The sequence below is a fragment of the Hylobates moloch genome, unplaced genomic scaffold (genome assembly GCF_009828535.3).
Source record: "Hylobates moloch isolate HMO894 unplaced genomic scaffold, HMol_V3 SCAFFOLD_8, whole genome shotgun sequence".
Classification (NCBI taxonomy): Eukaryota; Metazoa; Chordata; class Mammalia; order Primates; family Hylobatidae; genus Hylobates; species Hylobates moloch.
Window position 1 is genome coordinate 59933521 of NW_026652283.1, and position 22563 is coordinate 59956083.

General features: G+C 41.7%; 1 protein-coding gene across 6 annotated transcripts; it reads right to left on the bottom strand.

Moving 5' to 3' along the window:
* Nucleotides 1-3127: 3127 nt before the first annotated feature.
* On the bottom strand, nt 3128-22511 carry ZBTB37 (zinc finger and BTB domain containing 37). 6 transcript variants are annotated; one of them, XM_032160950.2, is made up of 5 exons: nt 22258-22511; nt 21528-21723; nt 19492-20440; nt 17071-17170; nt 3128-4952 (listed from the first exon to the last, which is right to left on the bottom strand). In XM_032160950.2, the coding sequence occupies exons 3-5, from the start codon at nt 20412-20414 to the stop codon at nt 4464-4466; spliced, it is 1512 nt and encodes a 503-aa protein (XP_032016841.1). In that variant the 5' UTR covers nt 20415-20440; nt 21528-21723; nt 22258-22511; the 3' UTR covers nt 3128-4463. The 6 variants fall into 6 exon arrangements, with proteins under 6 accessions (XP_032016841.1, XP_032016843.1, XP_058298813.1 ...); XM_032160952.2 differs by lacking the exon at nt 21528-21723 and having other exon boundaries at nt 19492-20443; nt 22258-22388; XM_058442830.1 differs by lacking the exon at nt 22258-22511 and having other exon boundaries at nt 19492-20443; nt 21528-22209.
* Between the last annotated feature and the right edge of the window lie 52 nt (nt 22512-22563).

Here is a 22563-nt window from a genome sequence, read left to right on the forward strand (position 1 = left end):
TCCTTTTCTAGATCTGCTTAGCAACCAAAGTATTTCAATATTTTAAACTCTTTCACATATAACCTAAATAAAGAGCTCAATTTCCAAAGACTAAGTTCAATTAAGACTCAGTTGAACTAATAAGTACACAGATAAGGGGAAGAACATTTTAGGAAGAGAAAAAAATCATGCCTCTTGTACCTGAAAAAAAGAAAAACTTCCAGGATTCCAACTTCTTCCTGATTAAATGCCTTTCCACTATGATGAAGACTTTTGTCTTTGTTCAATTTCCTTTCCATTATCCATTGCTTTAATTTAAGTTAGTCTAGTCAAACAAAATAAACACAGTTTTCACCAGTTAAAAGAAACATAATTAATGTCAAGTAACAGCTAAAACTCTGGAAAAGTTACTGCTTGACCAAAGATTATTCAGCTATTAAGAATGACATTTACAGCCAGGTGTGGTCACATGCCTGTAGTCCCAGCTCCCCAGGAGGCTGAGGAAGGAGGACCACTAGAGCCCAGGAGTTTGAGACCAGCCTGGGCAACATAGTGAGATCCTGCCTTTAAGAAAAAAAAGAAAAACATGAAGTTCCCTATTTCACTCTGCCACCAGACCAATTCCAACCAATGCCAGATGTCAACTATGAAGCTGGGGGGAAAAAGTTTTTTCTATCTTCAAACCATCTTTGGAAAACCTTGTTTCACTGACGTAGAGGGAACAGGAAACATTTAAAAAATGACAAAAAATAAAATTTTCCTTAACTGCTCTTCATTCCCAAACTTTATCCTCTATGAATTTACCTTTATGTATTTGAGATTAGATTTAACCCTCTATTATAATAAAAATGGCATGGGGTAGTTTGCAACTTGGATAAAATAAAATTCAACTTGGTTCAGAGGTAAATATGGTTCTGAGTAAAGAGAGAACAAGTCATTAAAAGGAGCCTTTCTGCCTAAGTACAGCATTAACTGTTCATGCCAATGCTATATTTTATACTGGTATTAGAGTTCAGAGATAATAAAGGAACATCTTAGAATGAAAATAGATTAATATACTTCTGTCTCTCTTCTTTGCTGAGACTACTGGATAGCTCCTTTGCTACTAAGTGTCACTCAATAAATGAAAACAGTCCCAGTGTTTGCAATTTCATGGCATTAAAGTACTTCATGATGATGTAGCTCTCATTGCTAATGCAGTTCCCTTCACAAGGTAACACTTGCAAGTTAGGATTTGGTAATTAATTTTCAGCATCAACCAAAGTCCATTTAGTACATCCTTGAGAGGTGTCCTCTGTGCACACACCAATAGGTGTGTAGATAGAACATCAGTAACTCCTATGACCAACGTGTTGTTAGCTAAGAACTAGGACAATGTCACAGTGTATGTGGGTAAGAATCTTGGACAGTTATTTAGAATAATGATATCTCTTCTAACGAAAATGCCGAAATTGTTTTCAGAAGTTTTAATTTGTTTAAAAGCTAGTCTGCCTTAAATTTTCATGAATTTTGTGGCTCTGGCTAGGCCAATTGAGAGAACCAGCAAACATGATTGTGCTAAAGCGGTCCTAGATAACCAGGAAGCACCCTATTCACAGTATCAATATAGGAAAAAGCTATTTAAAGTGAATGAAAAGAAAAGGGAGGGGAAACCCACCAAACATTCATAGCATTTCCACATGAATGAGATAGTCCTTACCTCATTTGTTTGTTGCTAACCCTGGATGGAGAATTGACAAATGCTGCAAAGTTTCTCTTTACAGAAATTACTGCACTTCACCTTTAAAATTTGGTAATAGTTTAAAAAGCTCCATTTTCTCACATATAATCTAAGAAACTAACAAAGCAACAAAGAATTCTTTCTCCAGGCCAAGTTCACTGGCTCACGCCTGTGATCCTAGCACTTTGGGAGGTCAAGGTGGTAGGATTACTTGAGGCCAGGAGTTCAAGACCAACCTAGGCAAATTTTGTAGAGACACCGTCTCTACAAAAAAATTAAAAAATTAGCTAGACATGCTGGTGCATGCCTATAGTCCTAGCTACCTGGAGGCTGAGGCAGGTGAATCGTTTGAGCCTAGGAGTTCAAGATTACAGTGAGCTACGATTGCACCACTGCACTCTGGTTTGGGTGACAAGAGCAGGACACAGTCTCTAAAAAATACAACAAAGAAGAAAAAGAAAAAAAGAACTTTCTAGCATACTATTTCTCAAAAGTAGGATGGACTTAAAAGTTTTTTGGTAGGCTTAAAAGCTCCATCCAAAGCAGCATAATCTGTACTTCTCACCTCACTGCCTATTTAGTAATGACAAAATCTGTCCACTGAAAACCTTATTGCCAGTTGTTTCCCTAAAGATTTTTGTCTAATTCAACTTTACCTTTTCTATGCCACAGAGCATAGCCAGTCCCTAAAGACGGCTTTAGAAGACAGTTTTTTCCCTATCATGCTGTTGCCTAACTAAAGCGGAGGATGCACCAGTCTATGTCTTCTAAAGACAAAATACAGTTTCAATGCTGCCTTTAAGGGTAGGCTCTTATTAAATGGTAGCATCATTATCTTCCCATAAAAGATGCATTTCTATGCTTTTTCAGAAGATAAAATAACCTTTCTCTTGTGAGAGGGTGCAGCTTTATGTACATGTACAATTCTCAGATTGCTTAAGATCTACCCTTTGCATTCTAATTTCTTATCTCAGAGAAATTTCTTTCTTTTCTACCCACCTTTTCACAAACCACAAAGCAATCTCAGGAAAGGAGCACATGACTAACATTCTCACAAATGGTTCACCAGTGCAGGTATGACCTGCCCCTCTGCCAAATCTCTTTTACAATACTCTATGCCTCTGCACTGAAACAATTTCTTAAACCATTACATACTTAAATACTTAAAAGAACCCCAACAACTAGTGCTCCGTCAAGAGAAGCTAGAGATTTTTCAACTTGCACTGTAAGTTATAAGCATCTATTTGCCCGCATCCCTTAATATTCCTCCTTCTCTCACCGCATGAAAGACAGGGTATCTAAAGCTCTACATGTTTGGTAAGTTCTTTCTCTCAGTGCTGGATTAAGAATCTTAGAAATACCCAGAATTACTAAAAGGGTCCCTTGAAGTTTTAAAAATCTTAGGAATGACTAAGTAACCAAACCTGATCAAAATTGATCCTTTGATCATTTATTGCAACATGATTCTGCATGATGTTTTCTGATAAGTGCCCTGTAGTATATTATTAAAAAGCAAAGCTCTTGGAGTCACCAGCTATTTGCTGATGGTTGGTTTATGAATTACTAGGTTTGCAGACCCGAGACATAGTTATGTTTAAGTGAGGTTCTTCTATACGCCTGAAAATATAAACTATTACATATTTATAAGGAAATGAAATTGTGGTTGCAGTAAGAACCATAGAGTTGAATTTCTTCAACCACAATACTGCAGAAAAAACATGTTTAAAACTTCATATAAAAGTTATCAAATATGGAGACCTGTGGATTTAAAAATACAATCCAGGCTCATTTCACTGGAAAGTGACATTTTTGATGTACAATATTGCTGAATGTGAAAATAGGAGCCAAAGAGACTGGATGAAACTTTGGTAGTCAGCCTAACACATTAATTCACCTGAACTAGAGCCATTACCCAAGGATGTGTAGCACTATGGTTTACAAATACCAGTCAGGAAGTTGCAGAACGGCTCTGTGCTGTTTGATATTTGCAAAACATATAAACACTTCCCTCCCTGCTCTCCTCTTCCTCAACACAACACTCAAGCCCCCAAATGTAGCAGTACCTATTGCATACACTTTGCTGCTCATTTCACTCCCAGTTGCCAAGTGCTTCAGGTGATGCTGTCCACTAGAATACTGCTTCAAGATGGCTGATTATATGAAATAACCAGGCAAAGTATTAGATGCCTAGTCAGGGGAAAGATAAAGTCTAACCTTTCAAAATAAGAACCACCAGTATTCATTTGTTTTTTCTTGAAACACAAAAATGCATGTTATGGCAGGGAAGGAAGAGGAGAAATTTCTCCTCCTCATCACCATCATGACTACCTCCTCTCTTGTGGTTGGCTGCTTCAGATGGTTGAGGCTCCTGCTGCATTTTTTAGATCTGGGCAATTATAGCCACCAAGATGATATGGACCAAAGTACAGTGTTCAAACATGACTGATAGATAAATGACCATTTATCACCATCGTTTTGTTAAAAAACCTTTTTTCTTATAAAGTTAACAAACCAAGGCTGTTGATCCCTGAATTAGAAAGTTGATTTGCTTGATTATTTTCCAAAGTGTGAGGCGGGCAATAAGAAGGGAGGAGCCTTTAGTGCTTTTGTGTATGTTGCTGATCCTCCAGTTTGGCAACATCTTGGGAGCATCTTCTGGCCTAGTGATGTGGCATTTTGTGAATCTAAGTATCAGCCCATGGCTCTGATGCTGGCTGCTTATGGCTCAAAGGGGAAGAGGGTCAGCCCCCTCCCCCTGGATGTTTCAATCTGGCCCAGTGGTGGACACAGAGCCCTGGGCAGCTTCCCCAGGAGCAACTGTCTCTTCCTGTGAAGGTGACTCTTCCTCAGCTTGTCCTCGAGATGTGACAGTTGTTTCAGGGGAGATGCTGTGAGGCCCCTCCAGGGGTATACAGCCAGGGTGGTTTTTGCGAAAGTGCTGATTCAAGATGGCCTGGAAGGGGAAACTTTTGCCACAGACATGACAGTGAAAGGGCTTGTTGCCTGTGTGCTTGCGGATATGATACTCCAGCTGATCTTTCCGGGTATACTTCTTGCCACACATGCGGCAGACGAATGGCGTGATCCCCATGTGTAGGCGCATGTGGCGGTCCAGGCTTCCCTTCTGGTTGAATGATTTGGCGCAATAGATGCAGGTGAGACGAGGGTTGTACCGGAACCACCGCTCAGATACTTCCTGCTCTCGGAGGTACTCCACATAGCCACTTACTCCCATCATTGCTGACTCTTCTACCTGTACCAGGTAAGGAAAATAACCAAGAAGGAACAAATATTATTAAGCATACACATTAAAAGCAATCAAATCTATTTTTACTTGTTACTAAGATATATGTACCTTTTTAGTGGCGAATCAAACAGAAAATTATTACCAAAAAGTAAAGATATTACCATAATAATTTTTAAAAAATTGAGACTACTCTATTCCATTACTATAAAAGAACAACACAGTAAAGTTACTTTCTGGCTGACAAACTGGATGCTTATTAAACCCCTGCTGAATGTACCATTTTATAGTAATCTGAGGAGAAACTAAGCCCACTTACACTACACCCTGGATCCTAATCTTACAATTATATTCTAGACAATCAAATACTTAGGCAGTGCTGGTCTAACAGAACTATCTGTTTTTGTTTTTGTTTTGAGACAGGGACTCTCACTCAGGCTGGAGTGCAGTGGTGTGATCACGGCTCACTACAGCCTAGACCTCCTCAGGATCAGATGATCCTCCCATCTCAGCCTCCTGAGTAGCTGGGACCACCGGCACACACCACCACTCCCAGATAATTTTTGTACTTTTTGCAGAGATGGGGCTTTGCCATGTTGCCCAGGCTGGTTCTGAATTCCTGGACTCAAGCAATCTACCCACCTCGGTCTCCCAAAGTGCCAGGATTACAGGTGTAAGCCACGACACTCAGCCAGAACTATCAGTGATGATGAAAATGCTCTACCCCACTCACTACAGTAGCCACCAGCCACCTGTTGCTATTGAGTTGCTATGGCTAATACAACTGAGTAATTTTTACAATTGTAAGTGCTTTCAATTAATTACAATTGAAATTTAAATAGCCACATGTGACAAGTGGCTAATGGCTACCATTTATTATATCAGATAGTATAGAATATATAATGGCAACATATTATAAATTGTGACATTATCATTAATACCACATTTTAATCTAGCAGTAGCTAGCTTTATAAAAATGTATACAATTTGTAGGTGACAGTATTCCTTTTTATGTAAAATATTCAGTATCATACGAACATATTATTTGCACTCTAAAGACTATTAAAGTTTAATTGACTTCAGAGTAAACTGTCTGAGGGCATGGGTTTCTTTTATCTGAAAACTAGGAGGCAGTATGAACATATTCCTTTCAATAATTACTTAAAAATCTTGGATTTAAGGCCAGATGTGGTGGCTCATGCCTATAATCCCAGCACTTTGGGAGGCTGAGGTGGGAGAATAACTTGAGCCTAGGAGTTTGAGACCAGCCTGGGCAATACAGCAAGATCCCACCTGTACAAAAAATAACAATAAAAAATTAGCTGGGTGTGGTGGTGCGCACATGTAGTCTTAGCTCCTTAGGAAGGCTGAGGTGTGAGGATCGCTTGAGCCTGGGAAGCCAAGGCTGCAGTGAGCTGTAATCAGGCCGCTGCACTCCAGGCTGGGTGATAAAGCAAGACCCCACCTCAAAAAAAAAAAAAAAAATCTTTGGATTTAGAAATGCTTCTTTTCAAAATTCTATATTTAAAAAATCAATCAGAAATTTTTTTTTACCCTGAGTTAATAATGACTGACTTCTGAAATCATATTAGGGGAATAAAAACCTTTTTAAATATCTAGGAGGGAATTATATGTTTAACAAAGGATAAAGTACCAATGCAAAGAGAAGAAAATGTCAAAGTTGATTCCGGAGTAACTGAAGCAAGATTCATCTAGTTAGCAATTAATCTTGTGCCCGTACTTTTCCCCCTAAGATATAGAAGATCTTGTGCCCTTTTAATTTCTAAATGTGTTTTGTCCCTTCCTATGCTGACGGTGCTATTCAGCCTTTCCAATAAAGGCAGTTCTCAACAGGTTTGGGAAGCAGCATGTAAAGTCAAGGGTTGAATACTAAGACTGAGGTTTTAAGATTATTTTATTTGTTTTATATTAATATTTCTTTCTGCTTCATTTTCCTGGATAATAAAAACTGAGTTCACATAAAGAATGAGGAATCATCCCACTAAAGGTCTTGGGTGACCAAGGACAAAACAGAGTAACTTCTCTAAGGCTGTCTTCTCATCCATAAGGTACAAAGGTTATCATATGATTTGCCAGCTTTAGAGGAGTCTCATGAGAACTGAACACAGTAACAGTACTCTTTTTTCTTTTATTGAGATGGAGTTTCGCTCTTGTTGCCCAGGCTGGAGTGCAACGGTGCGATCTCGGCTCACCGCAACCTCCACCTCCCGGGTTCAAGCAATTCTCCTGCCTCAGCCTCCCGAGTAGCTGGAATTACAGAACGCACCACCATGCCCGGCTAATTTTTTGTATTTTTAGTGGAGACGGCATTTCTCCATGTTAGTCAGGCTGATCTCGAACTCCCGACCTCAGGTGATCTGCCCGCCTTGGCCTCCCAAAGTGCGGGGATTACAGGTTTGAGCCACCGTGCCCGGCCAACAGTACTCTTTTTTCTAAATACAATGGTAACTTTTAGGACCTCAATGGTCCTAAAATATTATGCAATGAATGCATAATATTACATAGCAATTAAAGATGCTGGAACCTGTGTTCAAATCTGAGTTCTATTTATTGTGTGACTTGCAGCAAGTTAGTTAACACTTCTATTCCTCAGTTTCCTCACCTGTAAAGTGAATATAGTAATAGCATCCCCTCACTAGTTGCTTTGAGCATTGAATGAGTTAATACACTAAAGTGCTGAATAAATGTTGGCTATTATTAAACATTACAAATTCATATTTATAATCTTGAGAGTAACAATACCCTAAGAAATCTCCCTAACTCTGAAAGGATTTCCTATTTAATAAATGGTGCTGTGAAAACTGACTAGCCATGTGTAGAAAGCTGAAACTGGATCCCTTCCTTACACCTTATACAAAAATTAATTCAAGATGGATTAAAGACTTAAATGTTAGACCTAAAACCATAAAAACCCTAGAAGAAAACCTAGGCAATACCATTCAGGACACAGGCATCAGCAAGGACTTCATGACTTAAACACCAAAAGCAATGGCAACAAAAGCCAAAATAGACAAACAGGATCTAATTAAACTAAAGAGCTTCTGCACAGCAAAAGAAACTACCATCAGGGCCGGGCGCAATGGCTCATGCCTGTAATCCTAGCACTTTGGGAGGCCGAGGTGGGTGAATCATGAGGTCAGCAGATTGAGACCATCCTGGCTAATATGGTGAAACCCTGTCTCTACTAAAAATACAAAAATTAGCTGGGCGTGGTGGTGGGTGCCTGTAGTCCCAGCTACTTGGGAGGCTGAGGCAGGAGAATGGCGTGAACCTGGGAGGCAGAGCTTGCAGTGAGCAGAGATTGCACCACTGCACTCCAGCCTGGGCGACAGAGCCAGACTCTGTCTCAGAAAAAAAAAAAAAAGAAACTACCATCAAAGTGAATAGGCAACCTACAGAATGGGAGAAAATTTTTACAATCTACCCATCCGACAAAGGGCTAATATCCAGAATCTACAATGAACTCAAACAAATTTACAAGAAAAAATCAAACAACCCCATCAAAAAGTGGGTGAAGAATATGAACAGACACTTCTCAAAAGAAGACATTTATGAAGCCAACAGACACATGAAAAAATGCTCATCATCACTGGCCATCAGAGAAATGCAAATCAAAACCACAATGAGATACCATCTCATAACAGTTAGAATGGCGATCATTAAAAAGTCAGGAAACAACAGGTGCTGGAGAGGATGTGGAGAAATAGGAATGCTTTTACACTGTTGGTGGGACTGTAAACTAGTTCAACCATTGTGGAAGACAGTGTGGCGATTCCTCAAGGATCTAGAACTAGAAATACCATTTGACTCAGCAATCCCATTACTGGGTATATACCCAAAGTATTATAAATCATGCTGCTATAAAGACACATGCACATGTATGTTTATTGCAGCACTATTCACAATAGCAAAGACTTGGAACCAATCCAAATGTCCACAATGATAGACTGGATTAAGAAAATGTGGCACATATACACCACGGAATACTGCGCAGCCATAAAAAAGGATGAGTTCATGTCCTTTGTAGGGATGTGGATGAAACTGGAAACCATCATTCTCAGCAAACTATCACAAGGACAGAAAACCAAACACCGCATGTTCTCACTCATAGGTGGGAACTGAACAATGAGAACACTTGGACACAGGGTGGGGAACATCACACACCGGGGCCTGTCGTGGGGTGGGAGGAGGGGGGAGGGATAGCATTAGGAGATATACCTAATGTAAATGACGAGTTAACGGGTGCAGCACAACAACATGGCACATGTATACATGTGTTAACAAACCTGCACGTTGTGCACATGTACCCTAGAACCTAAAGCATAATAAAAAAAAAAAGAAAAAAAAAGAAATCTCCCCAACTCTAAGGAAGGTAATATCATACAGTATTGTCCACATGCAGAAAGTAAATGCATTTTAGTAATCAGTGATAAACTGTAAGCATAAACATCACACATTATGATCAGTCTCATCCAAAAAATTACTGCAGTGAAGTTGCAATAGAACACCACAAAATGTAGATTGGGTCCTTGTCAATGGCAGCAATATACTTTTTGTAGTTTTGTTTTAAACTTTAAAAAGAAGCAAAGGCAAAAATGGCTACCTCATGGTTCTCTCTGTTGTCAAGAGGTGGATTATTTCATTCCTCTCACTTGGCAATTACCTATTAGATTGTAAACTCTGTTGTAAGCACAGGGACATTCTGCATTGCCAAATATCTAGGAATTTGATCAGTGCCTGGTTCAATAGCTATTTCTTAATGAATTATTCCATATAATTTATATGAAAACTCCATATAAATGAAAAGTTTCCATATTTTCTAAAACAAACATCAGTCTAGATTCTTTACATGGACTTCAAAGCCTTCTACCATTCTAATTTTCAGTTACTAGCCACAGATCCAAAGTTAACTGAAGGGCCTTAAAAAGTCACTTGGTTTGGTGTATTAATGGTTTTGAAAGATCTCCAAAATTAAGGATTTTACAAGTAACTAAATAACTCCCTATTTAGTAGGTGCCTATTTATTGGGCAACTACTAAGTAAACTTAGTTAGAGTTACTTAGAGATAAAACAACTATTAATCAGGCACTAAGAAGATAATGTCAGAGATACAAAGATAAGAAAATGTGGTCTCTCAAATGCAATAAAACACACTTGGGTAGTATGTCCGATCCCGTGTTCTTGTTTCCCCTAAATGCTTTCCCCCACACCCCATTAGTTACTGTATTTGTCTGGGCTTTGTAGGACTTCACTGAGTTGGTGATTGCTAGGTGGCCTAGTTTGTCTAAATATAATGTGCTGGTCTTTCTCCATGTTCTTTTTTGAGACAGTCTTGCTTTGTCACCTAGGCTGGAGAGCAGTGGCATCATCTCGGCTCACTGCAACCTCTGCCTCCCAGGTTCAAGTGATTCTCCTGTTGCAGCCTCCCAAGTGGCTGAGATTACAGGTGCCCACCACCATGCCCGGCTCATGTTTTATTTTTAGCAGAGATGGGGTTTCACCATGTTGGCCAGGCTGGTCTCGAACTCGTGACCTCAGGTGATCCACATATCTGGGCCTCCCAAAGTGCTGGGATTACAAGTGTGAGCCACCTCACCCAGCCGATAGTTGCAAATTACTTCTCTGTGTTCTTCTGGGGTTTGTTTACAAACTTCTTTTTGTATTGAGAGAAAAATAGCCAAAGCATCTTTGACAGAAGGTTCTGTACCTGGCAAAAAATCTGAAACATTAGACTGGGGAGCCCTCTTCTTAAAAGTGGGGATCTTGAACCATCCTTTCTTTTATTTTCTCCTTTCCCTATTACCTATTGGGCCAGATCTTCTGTCCTAAAAATTTGTCTCCTACCCTTCTCCCTCTTTTCCATTGACCCCCAAAAGAAAATCTACACACCCACGCATACACATATTTAATTTTTAGGGCATCTCCACAACTCTGAACCGATTGATGCAAAAATCCTGAAGAAGCTAGGAAACCCCCGTCCCTCCTGAGTCAAGACCATTTTTCTTGATGTGATTCATGCTAAACCCTTAAGACACTGCTGGATTCTGGATGGATTAAACCTACCTTATCTTTAATCCTAAAGTAGAGAGAAGCAATTGGGGGCTTTCCATGTAGAAAGTGAGGTCAGGAAGCCAAGAAAGAGAATAAATGCTGATTTTTTTTTTTTTTTTGAGATGGAGTTTTGCTCTTCTTGCCCAGGCTGGAGGGCAATGGCACGGTCTTGGCTCACTGCAACCTCCACCTCCCAGGTTCAAACGATTCTCCTGTCTCAACCTCCCAATTATCTGGGATTACAGGTACCCACCACGTCTGGCTAATGTTTTTGTATTTTTACTAGAGAAGGGGTTTTACCATGTTAGCCAGGCTCGTCTTGAACCTCACTCCTGACGTCAAGCGATCCGCCCGTCTCAGCTTCCCAAAGTGCTGGGATTATAGGCATGAGCCACTGCGCCCGGCCTAAATGTTGAATTTATATCCAAGTCACTCAAGAACTTTTATACAGGTGTAAGAAATTTATGTCAAAGTGGCCACAAGATTGCTTAATAGGAGATGAACAAATGTAACTTCATGTTTACCACTAGAAACTAAAGGTTTATGTGAAATCTTGAATTTATGAGGTGGAAGGGAGGATAGGAAAGTCTGTACCTGTCTGTTCTTTTCCTGGTCCCTTCCCCTCATTCCTGAACTGCAGGAGACAGAGCCTCTTTGGGCATTGGTGACCCCATCGCTGGGGTGTGTTTATTTGATGGTTGATTTTGCTGTACTGGGTACTTCCTTGCCCATTTTCTACTCATTCTGTAACACAGGCTGACTCTTTCCCCTTCCTTCCCTTCTCCTTTCCCTGGGAAAATACAATGAATAAACAAAGACTTATTGGTACTAAAACTGTCAAAAGACAAAAACAAAAAGAGGAAAGAAAATGTGGTCTCTGCTCTCAAGGAGATTTCAGTTTAATAGGAGACACAAAACTAATGTAAATAAAAAAGGAACAACATATATTGAGTCTAGAGAATTAGGAAAAATTGTATTGTACCATGCTATAATAGTAGCCTAAAAAGGAAAAATCAAAGAGGACTGGAGCTGTTAGGACAGATAAAACTAGGAGCTGGGCCTTGGCTGAACCCAGACACCTGAAAAGAAATGAGGCATTCAGACTTTAGATGCAGAAAGAGAAATAGTTTAATGTGGTTCTGACACAGGGAGAGTCTATCTGTTTGAGACAGTGAAGCTGATGAGTGGTGGGAAAAGTTGGGTTAAAAAGACTGTAAATCACTTGAAAAATTAGGCCAAGTATATTAATCTTCATGTCATAGAAAAAGATACAGAATGTTTTTAAGTAAAAGAGTAACTTTATTAGTGTGTTCCAGTTTAATCACCCCCATAATCAGGAAGCTCTTCAAATCTATCAATATTCATTCTTACTGTAAGTCCTTGCCCTGTTGTAGTTCTCTGTAGTAGGGGGAAAAAACTGGTGAGTAGACTTACCATATTAAACTTTCATATCCATTAAGGCATATATATTACCCTTAATATAATCTCCCACAATCTTACTTATCTCTTATTTCATTATAGCCTGTCTGTACCTTTTGCTTCAAGAAGGTAAATATTCTTACAGAATTCTAATTCTTATCCCTATCTCATCTATAAATGGAATAAATTATCCCTTCCTAACTTATTTAAAAACTGCATTTAAAACATCCTTGAGGCTGGATGTGGTGGCTCACATCTGTAGTCCCACCCCTTGGGAGACCAAAGTGAGAGGACTGCACCTTGGTCTTCCAAGTGGTGGGATTACAGGTGTGTGCCACCACTGAGCTCAGGAATTCGAGATCAGCCTGGGCAACACAGTGAAACCCTGTGCCTACAAAAAAAAAAAAAAAAAATTAACTGGGTGTGGTGGCACATGCCTGTGGTCCCAGCTACTCAGGAGCTGAGGTGAGGGGACTGCTTGAGCCAGGGAGGGCAAGGCTGCAGTGAGCCATGATCATACCACTGCACTCTAGCCTGGGTGACAAAGCGAGATCTTGTCTCCAAAAAAAAAAAAAGAAAATCTTGACAACACTTTCCTTAAGTGGACACTGATTTCATTATTCCATTGCCTTTTAAGCAATCTTAGTCCCACAACACTATTACTGAAGTTTACACTGTAGAGTCTTACAGTTTTCTTGTGTGTATTTGTTAGTCTGTCTTATGCTCCCATTAAGTTGTAATGTCTGTCTCATTACTGAATTTACAGTTATGTACTACATAACATTTTGGTCAATGATGGACCACATATGTAACCGTGCTTCCATAAGATTATAATACAATATTTTTACACTATCGTTTCTATGTTTAGATACACAAATATTTACTACGATATTTAGTAATTTATGTTTAGATACACAAATATTTACTTTATAACTGCCTACAGTATTCAGTACAGTAACATGCTATACAGGTTTGTAGCCTAGGAGGAACAGGATATATCATATAAACTAGGTGTGCAGTAGGTTATACCATCTAAATTTGTGTAAGTATACTCTATATTTGCACAATGACAAAATGGTCTAGCATTTCTCCGAATATACTGTCAATTAGTGACACATGCCTATATCTGCTTAACAGCCTCCTCTGCATTATCGTACCACATTTGAGAGATGAGGAGAAAAAGGGCCCTAATAATACGCGCGAAATTACCTTTCCTCCAAGCTCCTAATATTTTCTCTAACATCTTATCAAAACTAAAAAACGTAGTTTGTAACAATGTCTTACTGCTATTACTACACCATGCACACAATAAATATTCAGTGGTTTAGGCTGGGTACAGTGGCTTATGCCTGTAATCCCAGCACTTCGGGAGGCCGAGGCGGTTGGATTACCTGAGGTCAGGAGTTTGAGACCAGCCTGACCAATATGATGAAACCCTGTCTCTACTAAAAATACAAAAATTAGCTGGGCGTGGTAGCATGTGCCTGTAGTCCCAGCTACTCGGGAAGCTGAGACAGGAGAATTGCTCGAACCAGAGAGGTGGAGGTTGCAGTGAGCCAAGATTGCGCCACTGCACTCCAGCCTGGGTGACAGAGCCAGACTCCGTCTAAAAAGAAAAGTAATAATAATTCAGTGGTTTAGTTAAAAATTAGACAAGATACTATCAGTGTAATGCAGAGGGTAGAAACATGAGCTATGTAATCTTAATTCAACAGTGTTTACTTTTTAAAGGCAAAAATGTTCACAATTTATTGTCTTCTACTTGGTGAGTTCATGAGCTTTAAAAAAAATCATTCAATCAGACCTGTGAGAAAAAAACAAAAATATCAACCAACTACTCATACTAGTTGCTAAGGAAAGTTGCAAAGAAAATAGAAAAAAAACCATCATTCCTATCCTTTCTAGAATGTGTTAGTCTAACAAAATATTCAGAAGAAAATAAATGACAAGACACAGTACATGAAATAGCAAACACACATAAAAATGTGTAAGCAGCTGGGCACAGTGGCTCACGCCTGTAATCCCAGCAAATTGGGAGGCTGAGGCAGGCAGATTGCTTGAGTCCAAGAGTTTGAGACCAGCCTGGGCAAACTGGTGCAACGCCATTTCCACTAAAAACACACAAAAAAATTAGCTGAGCATGGTAGTGCGCACCTGTAGTTCCAGCTACTCAGGAGGCTGAGGTGAGAGAATCACCTGAACCTCGGAGGTTGAGGCTAAAGTGAGTTGAGATCACACCAGTGCAATGCAGCCTGGTCAACCAGAGTGAGACCCTATCTCAGAAAAAAAAAATCATAAGCAATTTGTTTACAAATATATAATGCAGGCCGGGAGCGGTGGCTCACAACTGTAAGCCTTTCGTAGGCTGAGGTGGGCAGATCACCTGAGTTCAGGAGTTCAAGACCAGCCTGGCCCACATGGTGAAACCCTGTTATCTACTAAAAATACAAAAATTAGCTAGGCGTGCTGGCGGGCGCCTGTAATCCCAGCTACTCAGGAGGTTGAGGCAGGAGAATCGTTTGAACCCAGGAGGCAGAGACTGCAGTGAGCCGAGGTCACACCACTGCACTCCAGCCTGGGTGACAAGAGCCAAGACTGCCTCAAAAAAAAAAAAAAGAAAAAAAAAAAAAATACACACACACACACACACACACACACACACACACACACACACACACATATAAATAAAATGCTATAAATCAGTAACTTGGGCCGGGCGCGGTGGCTCACGCTTGTAATCCCAGCACTTTGGGAGGCCGAGGCGGGCGGATCAAGAGGTTAGGAGATCGAGACCACGGTGAAACCCCGTCTCTACTAAAATTACAAAAAAAATTAGCCAGGCGTGGTGGCGGGCGCCTGTAGTCCCAGCTACTCGGAGCGGCTGAGGCAGGAGAATGGCGTGAACCCGGGAGGTGGAGCTTGCAGTGAGCCAAGATCGCGCCACTGCACTCCAGCCTGGGCGACAGAGCAAGACTCCGTCTCAAAAAAAAAAAAAAAAAAATCAGTAACTTGGTAACTGTGTTTTGTGTGTGTGTATACTACACACAGTATATATAGTGTGTGTATACTATAGTATATACAGTACACATGTACACACACACACATACACGCACACGTATAAAAATCAGACTTTCCATTCCAGGTCCTAAATTACCTGTACGTAGTTTTCTGGGATTATTTTTTATTACTATTAGGTCTATAGTACGGTTATTATAATCAGGAAAGAGTTCCACAATCTTACTTTTTTATATTTCCCAAACTCTGCTGACACCAAAAGTGTATTTTCCTGCAGGCCCACAAGCAAGAATTAAAAAAAAAAGTAATCAAATACAGTATTTCACTTTGCATTTTTTACATAACAAGTCAGGCTGTCTACTAATAACAAAAGTTCTATTTCTTTCTCATCCTTACGCTATAAATTTGTATTTCTTGCTTTATTGTACTGATTAGGACTACAAATAAAAAGCTGGGTAGAAGTGGTGGTAGCAGTCTGTCTCATTTCCCATCACACAAGGGAAGCTTTCAATAATTTACTATTAAGATGTTTTCTGGGCTGGGCGCAGTGGCTCACGCCTGTAATCCCAGCACTTTAAGTGGCCGAGGTGGGTGGATCACGAGGTCAGGAGATGGAGACCATCCTGGCTAACACGGTGAGACCCCGTCTCCACTAAAAAATACAAAAAATTAGCCGGGCGTGGTGGCAGGCGCCTGTAGTCCCAGCTACTCGGGAGGCTGAGGCAGGAGAATGGCGTGAACCCGGGAGGCGGAGCTTGCAGTGAGCAGAGATTGTGCCACTGCACTCCATGCACTCCAGCCTGGGCGACAGGGTGAGACACGAGACTCCGTCTCAAAAAAAAAAAGATGTTTTCTATAGATTTTTTAGATAGATACTTTCAATCAGATTAAGAAAGTTCCCTTGTATTTCTTTACTGTTTTCTTTTTTTTTTTTGAGACGGAGTTTCACTCTTGTTGCCCAGGCTGGAGTGCAATGACGCAATCTCAGCTCACAGCAACCTCCACCTCCCGGGTTCAAGCCATTCCCCTGCCTCAGCCTCCGGAGTAGTTGGGATCACAGGCACGTGCCACCATGCCCGGCTAATTCTGCAGTTTTAGTAGACGGGTTTTCTCCATGTTGGTCAGGCTGGTCTCGAACTCCGGACCTCAGGTGATTCACCTGCCTCAGCCTCCCAAAGTGCTGGGATTACAGGCGTGAGCCACCGCGCCCAGCCAGTTCCCTTGTATTTCTAGTTTGCTAAGAGTTTTAGCCAATTGCTCTTCTCTGTATCTATCAAAATTGTCACATGTAATTTATCACTTTTTCCTTATTAATGAAACAGATTACAATGATTAATTTTAAAATGTTAAACCAGCTATCAGTGTTAATTTGTTAATGTTCTTTTCAAAATATTTACATCTATGCTTGGTAGAAATGCCAGTCTGCAATTTTCCTTTCTGGTGATGTCTCTGTATAATTTTAATATTAAACTTCTGCTACCCTCAGGGAAAAAAAATACAGTATTTCTTTAACAGGGCCACTGTTACCTCTCCTACATCTTTCCTTTTTCATTATTTTCTATTCATACACAGTAGCAATTCCTCCAACCACCACAGCAGTTCTAAATCCACAACTCCATACCTGGGAGCTGGGTTGCTTAGGCTCATCCATTCTCCCAGGAGACTCACTTCTGGCTCTGTGTCTCTCTGTCAAGGGAACAACACTGCCGGAGGGGCTAAATCTGTTGGAAGAGGAACATAAAGGGGACTAATAGAAAAGCAGCATCAAAGAACCTGAAAAATGGTGATGTTGCCCCTCTTTATTCTATGGCTGAGGAAGGGGGAACAAACCAAGCAACAAATAACTGAGGAATAGTTTCGTGGAGTTAATACATAATCTGATTTGAAATAATAGGTTAGCCCTAGTAAATTTAATAAACACAAAACGACATAACAGACCATATGAGCTGGTGAAGCTAAAGCTAAATATAACCTTTCTTCTTTATATAAATACTGGGAGACCATAAAAGAATAAATTAAAACGGGGCCTATAATTTTGTTTCTTCTACATAATTACCAGGTTTTTGGCTGTTTCTTTCCCAAGGTCCCATAATAATCTGTATTTTAGACTACTGATATAGATCATGGAGATTAAAAAATCTTTGCATTGAAGTTGATATTACTTTTTTTTTTGAGACAGAGTCTTGCTCTGTTGCCCAGGCTGGAGTACAGTGGCACGATCCCAGCTAACTGCAACCTCCACTTCCTGGGTTCAAGCGATTCTCCTGCCTCAGCTGGCCCAGTAGCTGAGACTACAGGTGTGCGCCACCACGCTCGGCTAATTTTTGTATTTTTAGTAGAGATGGGGTTTCACCATGTTGGCCAGGCTGGTCTCAAAGTCCTGGCCTCAAGTGATCCACCTGCCTCAGCCTCCCAAAGTGCTGGGATCACAGGTGTGAGCCACCACACCTGGCCCTGATACTACTTCTGATAGTTTTCTTTTTTTAAATTTTTTTTATTTCCATAAGTTATCATGGAACAGGTGGTATCTGGTTACATAAATAAGTTCTTTGGTGATTTGTGAGATTTTGGTGCATCCATCACCCGAGAACTTCTGATACAGTTCTAACATAGGAGGACAAGTTCTATACTCAAGATTATTTTAATAAGGACACAGGAAGACAATACTCAAATCAAGAGCACCTGAAGCCAGGCACAGTGGCAGGAGAAACGCCTGAACCCAGGAGGCAGAGGCTGCAGTGAGCCAAGATTGCACCACTGCACTCTAACCTGGGCAACAGAGTGAGACTTCATCTCAAAAATAAAATAAAATAAGGCCGGGTGCAGTGGCTCACGCCTGTAATCCCAGCACTTTGGGAGGCTGAGGCAGGCGGATCACGAGGTCAGGAGATCGAGACCATCCTGGCTAACATGGCGAAACCCCATCTCTACTAAAAACACACACACAAAAATTAGCCGGGCATGGGGGCAGGCACCTGTAGTCCCAGCTACTCGGGAGGCTGAGGCAGGAGAATGGTGTGAACCCAAGAGGCAGAGCTTGCAGTGAGCCGAGATCGCACCACTGCACTCCAGCCTGGGTGATAGCGCGAGACTCCGTCTCAAATGAGATAAGTAAAATAAAATAAAAAGACCACCTGAAGTGGATACGGTATACACTAACTGAATCTCTGTGATACATTTGTTTCTCAAGACCAAAGTAATAGTTCTTTAGTTTTCTTTGCTCCTATAGTCAATTTAAATTTATTTTTAAGAGGGAAAAAGAACAAATATTACCAATCTAAATTAGTAATATTTCTTTCTTTTAATTGAGACTTTCTCTCAATTGACTGAAACCCATGGCATTTCCACCAAAAAGAAATGTCTAATAAATACAATGTATTAAAAGAGAAAAGTGAGGCATGGGGCATAGTAGCACTGGTGAAAAAAAAGGGAGATCGTCAGGCCTGTGGTAGCAGCAGTCACCCATGAAAGAAAACAGGGAAGATACCATCACATGACAAGGGAAAAAGAGATGAAAAATATCCATAATGCTTTTCTTCAGAATTACTATTTTACTAATTTGAAAAGAACAATTACTGGAAGTACCATACTTCCTCTAATTTAGTACTTGGGGGCAAAGAAAAGTAAGCAGTGCCACAAAAGAAAGTGAGACTCCTGGAGGCCACCTACCTGTGTGATAACACACCAAGGAAGGGCAATGCTGCTAGGTTCCCAGCTGATGATCGGCTCCCTGCCTGGAATCCCGAGGAAGCCCTGGCAATTACTGATCCTATCCTAGTGTGGCTGCAGATGCTATTCTGATTCATGGAAGTGTCTAACTTTACCACAGTTCTCACAACATCGTGAATACTTCAGGAATGGAGTTTCCTGGTTTAAAAAAATAAGAATGCAAGTCTTTCGGCACACCTTCAGTTTCCCCAACATCAACTTATTCTGACCAAGAAAATCAGGTAATGAAAATGCTCTCTGTACTACAGAGGACACTTTAGTGATGTCTACACAATAGCCATTACATGGGAAAACCAAACCAAACCAAACCTACCTGTCAACTTCACTGCTTGTTGGCCGAGCCACCTTGGCTCCTGAAGACCCTAAAGTGTAATTTTCCTGTCCTACAGAACCATGGCCTGTGGTATCAATCACCATGGCTGTTACTTCCTCTGCACTACTCCCATCTTCTCCAGAAGGCTGATTCTCAGGCCCAAGCCACTCCTCCAGATTTTCAGTTTTGATGTGTACTGCTCCAAGAACTCTAACTTCATCATCACTCCGACCCCCACGGTCAGCCACTCCTGTCTCCACATACCACTGTCCTGCTCGGTTGATCCGAAGAATGGGCTCACGGCTCTCTACATCAGAACCTGGTTCAATGATCTGAGGGCTGGTGGACTCCTCAGGAGGACTTAGCTCTCTGATATCCAGCACAGCACTAACCTGACCTCGCCGGTTTCCCTTTGGGGTATTATGTCGTGGGCTAAGGGAGCGGTTGAGATTTGGCGTAACCCTGTGAGACTCTGGAGGTCTCTCTTGATGCTTTGTCCTTGTTTGACTTAATTCTGCTTCAACTTCAGCCACATTAATTTTGAAATGAATGCCCTCCAGGATCTGTGTACATTTGTCTATAATATGCTGCATTTGCAGAAAACTGGCAGCTGTTAGGTAGCTGATGATATCTGCCAGTTGCAGGCATATCCGCCCTGTGTAACAGAAAGAAAGGAGCTGTTCAAAAACAGTAGGGTTCTTGATGACTGAAATGGAGACTGTACTCATCTCATTCAAGGACATGTGATCCCGGAAATAGGGGGAGCTGGCAGCCAGCACCACTTTGTGAGCCCGAAAAGCTTGTCCTTGCACATTGACCACAATATCACAGAGACGGCCCTGCATGCGTAACTGGTTTAGATGGCTCAGGACAGAGTTGCTGAAGTCAGGAATCTCCAATTGTATGTTCCCACCTTTCTCCATGGTCGTGCCTGAGGGTGCATTCAACCCTGCTGAAAAAAGAAACCATATTCTCATTAATAACTACAATTTTACTTCCCGGATGTTTTCCATTTCGAAAGTATTTAAACATAGTTATCTGGTAAAATTTCAAAATCTCCAGATAAAAGAAATACCTTCCTTATGTTTAGATGTGGAAACAGAATTACCAACAGGTTTTTTAGTTTAAGTTTCACAGGAGGATACAGTTAAAACTAAAAAGTGATCTTTAGACTCCTAAAAAATTCATGTTATGACTATGCTTTCCTTACTAAAAAGGTATATAACATCAAAACAGAAGTTCAACAGAAGGTAGGGGGAAGGACTTTTAAGTGTTAACTATAAGATACTTGCAGACTGAACATAACATCTCATAACTTGACAACTTTTCTCTGGAGGAGGAAAGCTTTCTGAATAAATGCAATTCTACATACGTGGCTTGATATCCCTCTTCTTAGTATTTTACTACCTGCTGCAAGAATTATGCTTATTATTTTATAAAGGGACTATCCCACATGAATGTAGGCTAATATTTCTAAGCTTAAGAATCAGAGCCCCCCCCCCCCCACAAAAAGACTTTGGTTATAGGGCTGTGAGGCAAACTCTAGGAAAAATCCCACAGCTGTGCCAGGATTCAACCAAGATGCAGAGAATGTAAAGTTCAGTTGTCAAAATTAGGAAGGCTGGGTAAATCTGCCAAATTCGAAGTTGGCAGTTCCAAGGTGGTGATGATACTTCCATCCTGAAACTTAGTTCTCCAGATCCGGTGAAAAAATACAGCATTTACCAAGTATGCCCAACATTTTTCCATTAAAATATTTTTTAAAAAATGGCTGAAACACTAAACCTGAAGCTGTATACAAGATAGTTGAAAGTACAGTTTCAACTACTGAAAGTAGTTTGTATAAATCCGAACAGGAAGACATTTACTTAAGCCCAATGTGCGTTCACTTATCTATATATTACACAGTTACACCACACCTGAAACTTCAGAAACTTATTCTGCCAAGCTCACAGTACTGCCCCGCATTAACAACACACTTATTAAATAGGGAAGTGTATACACTGTTTTCAACAATCAACTTTAGCCAATCTGACCTTTTTCCAAAGCGTTATTGTTTGTTTTGAAACTTTTAATCCAATAAGAGCCTCTGTCGATGCCATCATGAATTCAGATGTGTTTATTTTGGAGCCTACACCAGCGCCTTTTTTGTTTGCTCTTTCCGGCAATTCCCCAGTGAGGAAGCCCCTGGAGGAAAGTCTTTCGCTACCGTCGGCACTGGAGGGGTGAGAGCTGTAAGAGGGAGAATTGGGAACGGCATGGGGTTGGCCACTCCAGCACTTGAGCAGCTTTCTTCTGCGTTAGGAAGCCTGGGGAGAGGGGAACTGGCTAAAGGGCAAAATGTCACTGAGGAACTTTGGAGAAGATGGGGGGGACAAGGCGTCGGGCGGGGGAGCCAGCGCTCAGGTAAGAACTAGGAAGGGGGCGGCGCCCGGGGACCGGCTCTAGGCGGCGGCGGGCGGGGAGCTGCCGAGAGGTGGGTGTGCTTATCTGGGTGTGTCCCGGCTACGGTGGGGGAGGGGGAGGGGGATGCGGCCGCCCTTCCCGGGGTCCTGAGGGAGGGGCCCCGCTAGGGGGCGGGTCTGGCAGATCAGCCCGGCCGGGGGCCAAGGGGGTGGAAGGTCGCCTGGTGCCTGGAGGCGGGGTGAAGGAAAGTAGCTGAGCGCCCCAGGAGCGCGCTGCGGCGGAGGGCGGGCGAGGAGACCCAGGTGCAGGGAAGTGGCGCCGGGGTGTGGGGCCCGAGTCCAGTCAAGGAGCAGCACCTACCTCCGGGGGTGGAAATGGGCCGGAATGGGCCGGAACACCGTCCCGGAAGTGAAACCCCCCACCCCCTCCCATGGAGCGGGCGACGTGCCGGAAGGAAATCACTCAGCCTTACACCGCCCCCCTTCCCCCACCCCCAGAGCTTTCCTTGCCTCGCGCCCCCTCCCCTCTCTGCTCTTCCTCCTCAGTCGGGAGGAGCGGGGGGAGCAAGGCATCACGTGGACGGTCATGTCTCTGCCCACAATGGCGAGGAAGGGCGGGGAAAAGGGGCGGGCTTAGGGGGGTGGGAAGAAGGTGGTACTGGATGAG

What these genes read in the sequence shown, in the direction of transcription:
- ZBTB37 (XM_032160950.2), bottom strand. Translation starts at nt 20,414, where the DNA reads ATGGAGAAAGGTGGGAACATACAATTGGAGATTCCTGACTTCAGCAAC. An exon ending in ACAAGCAGTGAAGTTGACAG is followed by an intron (nt 17,171 to 19,491) that starts GTAGGTTTGGTT and finishes CTCTTCCAACAG; the next exon opens with ATTTAGCCCCTCCGGCAGTG. An exon ending in CTAAGCAACCCAGCTCCCAG is followed by an intron (nt 4,953 to 17,070) that starts GTATGGAGTTGT and finishes TACCTGGTACAG; the next exon opens with GTAGAAGAGTCAGCAATGAT.